General features: G+C 43.8%; 1 protein-coding gene across 5 annotated transcripts in view; it reads left to right on the forward strand.

The window, feature by feature from the left end:
- Positions 1–9,221, forward strand: part of RTEL1 (regulator of telomere elongation helicase 1) — a 45,777-nt gene extending 36,556 nt beyond the window's left edge. For 3 of the 5 annotated variants that reach the window (XM_008636035.2, XM_017733582.1, XM_017733576.1), the window contains exons 33-36: positions 698–868; positions 1,722–1,907; positions 2,413–2,516; positions 7,950–9,221. In XM_008636035.2, the coding sequence (XP_008634257.1) occupies positions 698–868; positions 1,722–1,907; positions 2,413–2,516; positions 7,950–8,024 (536 nt within the window). In that variant the 3' untranslated portion in view covers positions 8,025–9,221. The remainder of the gene's footprint in view (positions 1–697; positions 869–1,721; positions 1,908–2,412; positions 2,517–7,949) is intronic. The other 2 variants (XM_017733591.1, XM_017733596.1) reach the window with 2 other exon arrangements.

The following is a 9,221-nucleotide window of genomic DNA, read 5'->3' on the forward strand; positions in this document are numbered from 1 at the left end:
CTGCCGATGGAATTTTGTTTGTTATCTTTAGCATATAACAACAAATATTCCACTGACCTTGAACAGATACCATAGTCTGCAAATTGTGGGAGAATACCCTTTTTCTGGTGCATTGACTAGTTAGGTTAGTCTTGGCAAAGTGGAGAGTGGGAGGGAAATGAGCTGTGTGGCACTGAGTCATAACCTCCCCCTGAGCATTCTTTCAGTCACTGTCTCTACTGAGCAAATGTTTTGACCTCAGACAACTTCGTGGTAGAATTGTCTGTGCTTGGCAGTAAGTCATAATTGGAGTTTTTTAGAATTTCTGTATGTGTGTTGTGAATCCTTGTCAACCAAACAGTAACAAGAAACTTCCTGAGAGTCTTTCTGGATATTGTGTGTATAGCTGATCTGCTTAGATCACTTGTCAGGTGAAGGGCTGGGGCAGGTTTTTTATTCTGAGCTGTAGAGAGTGGAAGAATTTCAAGATAAATTGAGGTTATTTTCAATACTAAATACTCATCTGCCTTCTGGCAAGGAAAACCCTGTAATTATAAAAATCACGAAAACGTCAAGTGTTCCACTAAGCCAAGGATACTCTGAGGAATCTGGCTGATATTATTCAGCTTCCAAAGAATTTCTTCCCTCCAAAGCAAGGACTCTTCCATGGTCAGGCAGTGATTTTCCTATGCATTTGACTGTATTTTCTTTCGGCCAGGGTTTTACATGTTTGTGCGTCCTCACCACAAAGAGCAGTTCAGAGAGCTGTGTAAGGATTTGACTGGAATGGTCTGTGGCGATGGAGAGAAGCAACCACAACAGTTGGAGCAAAGTGAAGGGAAACCCCAGAGCTTGAAGAGCTGCACAAAAGGGATCAGCCACGTACGAGGTGGGGAATGAACAGCTGTCTGAAGTTTAGAATCTTATTTATAATTATGATGAGTAGTGCACAACAGCCTTAGAATCATAGACTGGCTTGAGTTGGAAGGGACATTAAAGCTCACCTTGTTCCACCCCCTGCCATGGGCAGGGGCACCTTCCTTAGACCAGGTTGCTCCAAGCCCTGTCCAACCTGGCCTTGAACACTTGGCAGCCACAGCTTCTCTGGGCAATCTGTGCCAGGGCCTCCCCACCCTCACAGGGAAGAATTTCCCCCTAATCTCTAATTTAAACCTGCTCTCCTTTAGTTTAAGGCCATTTGCCCTTGTCCTATCACTCCCCACCCCTGTGGAAAATCCCTCTCCTGGGCTAGGGCCTCCCTGGACCTGAGACCTGTCAAGGAGAATCAAAGCCATTGGTTATCTCTAAATTGGGTTAAAAAAAACCCAACTCAAACAGGAGTAAGATAAAAGGTAACATGAGATAGGGAAGTGGAAGGAAACAAGGAAGAAATAGTTATCCTTCTGCCATGTTTAAGCTGCGAAGTGTGTTAAGGGGGAAGGCAGAATTTTTCCAGCTAAGTGGGGTGGGAGTGGACATGGATCAGGGTCCACTCTGTAGGAAGAATTTCAATAGAACTATTTCAATATAAAGGGCCTCTTTCAGTAATATTGAAATTTTTAGTATCTATCAGAAACCTCTATTGCCAAGCAGTGTGACATAAAAAGTAGTTCTTCAAATTTGTTTTTCTTCTTACGCAATGACAACAGAGTGAATTTACTGCTGGCTGTCTCTTGCAGAGTCTGTGTGTTGTGTTCTGCATGATGCAGGTTTATACACTGGTTTTCTCTTTTTCTCTCCAGATGCAGCCCCTTCTAAGGGTGGGGCACCAGAGAAAATTCAGAGTAAGATTTCCTCCTTCTGCTTTAGCCAGAAAAGTGAACTTGAGTTGCCAAAGACTGAAGTGTCCAAAGAAATCAGTAACATGAGAGCACCCACAGACTGTGGAGTTGTGCCCATCTTTCCCCTAGAGATGGAACCAGAGTGTGGTAGGTACATGGGAGGTTTGGGATGTAATTTTCTAATACTGGGGAATAAAGATAAGTTACAGAAATGAGACCAAGACTGATGGTGTATGAAACCACAGGTCCGTGCCTGTATTTGCTCAGGTGCAGTGTCCTTAGTGTGGTTTGCTGAGTTGAATCTGTACTTTCGGTGCCTTGCATGTGCTCTCAAAGTGCTTCATTGTCTTCATCACAATGCTGTAATAGTTTCCTGAGAACTTAGGGATTTTTTTCTTGACAACTTCCTTGTAAAGGAAGGATGTAACCCGAGTTCCTACTGGGATCTGAAGCACCAAGAGACTGTGAGGTCACTTGAAAGAAATGATGTGGCAGGGCACTGTTGAGGTAGTTCATTACACTCATGGTCATTGTTTTCTGGGCTGCACTGGAAGTGTGGATACATGAGGATTTCGCAGGTGATTACAGGAATTTAGTAATTTCCTCCCTCTCTTTCTCTCTTCCCCTGTCCCCACCTTCCCCTCTGTTTTAGGAAGATTCCACTGCTCTAACTGCAAATCTGAGGATGATGTGCCTTTTAAGTGCCCATTATGCGACTTCACTTGCTGCAAAACATGCTGGGAGCAGTTCTTAAAGGTTCTCCTGTTCATTGGTTTGGTTTTTTCCAAAACTGCCGGGGAGTTCTGTGCTTTTCAGGAGAATGATGTGAACAAGCCTGGAATCAGAATTCTTCTGTTTCCAGAAAGAACACCCAAATGCTGATGGAAGATTTACCACTTGTTCCATTATTTCCCATGGTTTGCAATGTGGTTGGAGGCAGATCTCTATCCTAATCTGGGGTTTTTACACCTTTGCATCTTTCTGAGCTGCCTCCATGTGTTTTCTGGTCTAAAATTACAAAGGCAGCAAGCCATGGAGTCAACTTGAAAAACTGTGTTGTTTTTTTAATATTGTAATCTTTATTTTAAATTTTTTTCTTGCTTAGTTTCATAAATTTTCCCCCTCAAAATCCTACTGTAAAGCTCTGTCATGAGAATGAGGCAAATAAGGAACAGGCTGCCCAGGGAAATGGTTGAGTCACCATTCCTGGAGGGATTTAAGATGTGTAGATGTGGCATTTAAGGACGTGGTTGAGAGGTGGACTTGGCAGTACTGGGTCAACCTTTGGACTCTGTGACATTTAGGGTCTTTCCCAACAAAATGATTCTGTGAATCTGTGATTCCGAATTCCTGCTCAAAGATCTCCTGTGTCATCCTGTCTGTTGGTTTTCCCAGCTGAGTAAATTGGTGGTTGAAATTCTTTAGGTAAGAGGATGTAGCTGGTCCCAGGGTGCCTGGGTTTGGGAGCATCTTACCCAACATTTAATTCAGCAGTCAGGTGTTAAAAGACTTTCAAAACCAGATTAATGCAAGAGCAGAGGGGTTTCTAAACATTCATATGTGATGAGAAGGCCACTGATCAATTGAGTTCAGGAATATCCAAAAACAGTAGAGAAGGAAAAGAAGCTTCTTCAACTTGTCAGTCTATGAGCAAGTACAAAATAATCAGTTATTCCAAGTTCCAGAGAAAGGTCTTTTTCTCAGGAAGAAGACACTGAATTGTCAGCTAAGCATAGAAAACATTGTACTGACATCCAAATAAAATATACAGCCAAGACAGACTTGGTCTGAGAGGAATACAGAATAAGCATAGGATCAGGGTGGTTTGGGTTGGAAGGGACCTTAAAGCTCATCTCATCCCAAACCCCCTGCCATGGGCAGGGACACCTTCCACAACCCCAGGTTGCTCCAAGCCCCGTCCAACCTGGCCTTGAACACTTCCAGGGATGGGGCAGCCACAGCTTCTCTGGGCACCCTGTGCCAGGGCCCCACCACTCTCACAGGGAAGAATTCCTTCCCAATATCCCATCTAAACCTGCTCTCCTTTATCTTAAGGCTACTCCCCCTTGTTCTGTCACTCCAAGCCCTTGTCCAAAGCCCCTCTCCATCTCTCTCAGAGTCCCTTTAGGCACTGGAAGGGGCTCTGAGGTCTCCCCAGAGCCTTCTCTCCTCCAGGCTGAACATGCTCAGCTCTTTCAGCCTGGCTCCAGAGCACAGCTGCTCCAGCCCTATGATTAACTCCGTAGCCTCCTCTGGATTCATTCCACAATGTCCAGACTGATGTCTCAGACACATCCCTTAGAGGGAATTCGGAATAGCTGTTCAACTAAATTGTCTTCTTCTCAGTCTGCTGTCATATTTCTTTAAAAATGTTAAAATCCAAAAGTATGGGATTATAAGGAACATACGTAAGAAAGTACAAGAAAGTCAAAGAAGGCATCTCATGTTTGCTGCAGATGGGACAGTCACATTTACTGCTGAATATGTAATTATTCCTTTTGTTCCAAAGTGTGAAGGGGATGAACATCTAACAGGCAGCATCCTCCACTGCAGAAAGGGCTCCAACAAAAGTCATGACAAGAATTTTACACATATGTGTTCATAATCTTTGTCACTTGAGACTTGAGTTGATTTAGGACAGAGTGAGGTCCCTGGGGAGTTTTTTTGGTTAGACAAGCATTTTAGCATCCCACAGCATGGTTATGTTATCTCAGCTAATGAATGCTGACCTTATAAAGGGGGAAAAACTCTCTCCTTTTGCCAGTAAGATGGAACTTGTTTCATCAGTTTAAGAGTCCATAAAATTAGAACTGTTGTATATTGAGCAATTGTACTGCCCTTTTCTGGTTTTTGTCTTGAAATTGGTCATTTTGCAGTCTGGATTTCTTCTTAATCCTCAAGTTAGTGTGTGTCTTCATAGCTCACAGATAATGAACTTGCTCAGCCTAATTTTTTTATTAATCACTCCTTTATCTGATTGTACATTTCTCAGACCAGAGATTAAAATAGTCTGACCTGCCAGATTAGATTGTGTTTCAGGTTCAGGTGCTTGAGAGTGTCCAGAGGAGGGGGAAGGGCTGGAAGCACCTCCTGGGAGGGGTGGGTGAGGACTCTGGGCTTGTCTGCTTCGGAAAAAGGAGGCTGAGGGGTGAGCTCATGGATCTCTGCAGCTTCCTGAGGGAAGGACACAGAGAGGAAGGTGCTGGGTTCTTCTCCCTGGGATTTAATGTCAGGATTCATGGGAATTGTCCAAAGCTTTTATCAGTGAGGCTCAAACTGGATGTTAGAAGACATTTCTATACCAAGAGGGTGATCAAGCACTGAAAGAGGCTTCCTAGAGAGGCCCCAAAGCCCTTTAATATTATAATGCCATAACTTCTCTTCAGCCCTGAAGTGGTCAGGCACTTGGACTATGGGATCACTGTAGGTCCCTTCCAACTGGAAGTGTTCTTTCTCTTCTATTTAGATATCCCATGCAAAACCATGTTTGAGGAATTGAGTCGTGGGTCATTTGTTATTAATGATTTCCACATTTGCCACTTCCCTGATTAATCTTACTTATGACAGACATACCTATGTAGTGCTTAATGTTCTTGGTGTACAGGAGCATTAAGTGGCTCATTATGTGATTCAGATGTTGTTTGGTTAATGAGGAGTGAAATACAGAGTCATAGAATCATTAATGTTGGAAGAGACCTTAAAGACCATCAAGTCCAACCATCAGCTCAGCACCACTACTGTGTTCACCATTGAACCACGTTCTGAGGTGTCACATCCACGTTTTTTGAACACTTCCAGGGATGGTGACTCCATCACTTCCCTGGGCAGCCTCTTCCAATGCTTTACTACCCTTTCCATGGAGAAGTTTTCCCTAATGTCCAAGCCTCCCCTACCCCCTTGTAGACTTGGGCTGATGCAGAGATGCTTCTCCAGTGATGAGGCAGAGCTGTGCTGGTCATGCAGCTGAGAGGGAAGCACAGGATTGCAAACAGGAAGATTATCCTGGGTTTCTCTGAAACCAATCACAGAGGAGCCATCTCCTACCACATCCGTCCACATTCCCACTCATGCCCTGGGAGGCTGGACAGTCAGCCCCATCCATGTGTTTGGGATAGAGGTACCTTTACCAGCAGGAAATGAGCAACTGTATCCGAGCTCTGAACTCTCATCAGATGGGATTGGGCTTTGTCACCTCTGACAGGGCTGCACTTAAAACTCCTGGTTTCTTTCCTAATAAGTTACTCACTGTTTTTTCAGCTCAAAAGCCCTTTGGTGTATATTGTGCCCCCCAAGGAAGTGACTCAGAGCATCATTTGCAGCGCAGGGTTTGCAAATTGTGATCTTGTCCAATTTGTTATTTGAGCAAAGAGTGGCAGGGAGAGGTGGTGAATAATTCTGGAAGCTTTTAGAAAATTTTGGAGGAGCAGAGCAGACAGAATTTTCTACAGCTAGAGGGGGATTAGGGGGATTAGTGCTGGAGCATGTTCGGTGATTCAGGGTGTTGGGGAAGACTCACAGAGACTGGGCCAGGATATGCTGTTTTGGCATGTAGTTTCTCTCCAGATGTTCTGTTGCTGCTTCCTAGTGTTTAAATTTATCATTTATTCACGCAGATTTTTCAGGAAGACTGATTTATTCTCATTTGGACTATCTGTAATATGGGCAAATAATTGAAGATTTCACAATTAAATGTTACAGTTAAAATTGCCTTTGGCAAAGCACTGTCTGTTGGGAGATAAAGTGACTTTTCCTCTCCCCTTCCATTTATGATATTTCAGTTAATGTCTCCAGAACCAAAATCCTACTGCCTGAGCCTACTTTGCAGTCTGCACCTTTTCTTTCAGTGGCTTCCCACTGCCAGAGGTTAGATGGGATATTGGGAAGGAATTCTTCCCTGTGAGGGTGGGGAGGCCAGAGTTGCCCAGAGAAGCTGTGGTTGCCCCATCTCTGGAAGTGTCCAAGGCCAGGTTGGATGGGGCTTGGAGCAACCTGGCATAGTGGAAGGGGTCCCTGCCCATGGTGGGGGTTTGGGATGAGATGAGCTTTAAGGTCCCTTCCAACCCAAACCACTCTGTGATTCTGATGATGGACTCCCACACTGCAGAGAAGCTGTGCAGTGGACTGATGTAGCTGACCATCTTTTTAGGCCTCTTGAGCTGGCAATCTTCTCCCAAAGATTTCTTTTTTTTTAAGAACAATTTACTATCTCCCTTTTGAAATAAACAAACCAGTTTCGTTTTACCAGTTATTTGCAAGCTGTGAAAAGAACAGTTGGGATTCATCTGCAAGTCAAATGACTTAAAAATTGTAGATTAGTGAAGAAGCAAACTGAAACCCGAGTGGAGAAATGATGCCTCGTGTGCCTTCATGTCTCCTGCTAATAACAAGAAAGGTGTGGGATGCTGTGAAGAAATAAATGTACTTGGTTCCCCTACAAAACACTTGGTAATGACCACGTGTGTCACCCATGTCCGGGTATGGCCAGGAGACATTTCCTTGTCATCTGTGCAAGAGGAAGCAGGAATTCAGGGAACTCGTCAGCCACTTGACAGGATTTTACTCACAAGCGCAGCTGTGCTTCACAAGAGCTCTTGCAGCTCTGCCTTTCCTTGTTCCTGTGTTTCAGGCCTCCAGATGTGTCATAGCTGGGACAAGTGCTGTAAAGTCTGGTGCCACTTTGCTGGGAGGCTTTTTCCTCTTCTTTTTGTTACTACCAAAGAAATAATTGACTGCATGGTAACAGTGAGGCTGCAAACAGCAGATATAATCTCGGGGACTGACATGGGGCTGCCGTGGCTTGTAGTTCATATTGGGCAAAATGTGATAGAGATATTTGATATCAGAGAGTCATGGACTGGTTTGGGTTGGAAGGGACATTAAAGTCCCACCCCCTGCCATGGGCAGGGACACCTTCCACTATCCCAGATTGCTCCAAGCCCTGTCCAACCTGGCCTTGAACACTTCCAGGGGGGGCAGCCACAGCTTCTCTGGGCACCCTGTGCCAGTGCTTCAGCACCCTCTGAATGAAGAATTTCTCCCCAAAATTTAATCTAACCCTTCCTTGTTTCAGTTTTAAAACCATTGCCCCTTATCCTGTCACTATTTGCCCACATAAAAACTCCCTCCATTTCTGGCATTTCCTCCAAAATAAATACATTCTCCATGTGTTTTGTTCATTGATTCCTACAGGTGGTAAAGAAGTGCCCCAAGTGCCACAGTGATGTGAAGAGGCAGCGATTAATCCAAGTTTTCTTCTGGTCATGATCTCACCCACAGAAAGGGCAGGAAGCCCTTTGTGCCAGCAGAAGGCAGTGGCTGTGCTCTGGCTCTTGCTGAGTAGGAGTGGGATGGAGGTTCCTTTAAATCCCTGTGATCCTTGCCTCTGGATTACGAGCTGAGCACCCACACGGATTGTTTTCTGACAAAGGCGATCAAGTCTGAAAGGTCTCACTGCAGGAGGAAAAGCAGAACATTGTTAGAACTAAGAAGGTTAATTTTTTACTGTTTCATCCTCTGAATTTTCCTGTGGCCACTCAGGATGAAATTTTATATCCTGGAGTCACCTGTCATTTATGGGCCCTTCAGGTAATACCAGATCATGGAAAAACCCCGGGAATGCTCCTGCAATGGAACTGAGCTGGCTGAAGAGGTCAGACTACCCATCCCTACCCCACTGGTGTTCCTGGAAGAGGTGATTCACATTCACTGTTTGGGGTTTGGCAGCAGCCACTGTCTCCAGTAGCAGAAGCTACTGAAAGGATCATTTGTTTACAGACAAATTCCAGTAGTGGAAGGTGAGCAGAAGGTCCCTCTCAGCTGCTGTGCCCCCCAAAGCCTGATTCCATCATCCATCATGGTGGGATTTTTTGGAATATGTTTCGAAGGAGGCTTTATTCTTCACTCAGTGCTGGTAGTTCCATGTGCCTGTGTTATCTGATTTGCTTTCCAAGAAGAAAAGGGAACTAAATGATTTAAAACTTTAAAATAAGTAAAGTTAGATGGGTTAAAAAAATTCCTTGATACTTCCACTCTCTGAGAGTAGTGGGTATAAGTGGCTAACCTAAAAAATTGTATCAATTTTAAATCTTCTATAGCTGCTGTAAATTATACTGGAAAATAAAACCATTTTTTCTAAATTAGATTTGGTTTGATAAAAAAAAGCAATTTAAAAAAATAACCAGATATAAAAACATTGGCCCTGGTAGGAACAAGTGGAAAGGTTATACCCTGTAGGTGATCTTCATATTGATGGAATTTGGAAGATTTTATGTTAATAAAATTTTATTCTTATTTGATAAAATTGAAAAGTGAGCTGCATTTTAACAAAGGTTCTGATTTCCCCTGGTTGTAGAATTCAAACCCAGTGTCCCTTCAAATCTCAGAGTTGCTGGCAGTGAAATGGGAACTTTTGTACTTCATTAACAATTAAAATAACAAAGACTTAAGTAGGAATTGAGGTAA

Source organism: Corvus brachyrhynchos, unplaced genomic scaffold (assembly GCF_000691975.1).
Source record: "Corvus brachyrhynchos isolate BGI_N302 unplaced genomic scaffold, ASM69197v1 scaffold10, whole genome shotgun sequence".
Lineage (NCBI taxonomy): Eukaryota > Metazoa > Chordata > Aves > Passeriformes > Corvidae > Corvus > Corvus brachyrhynchos.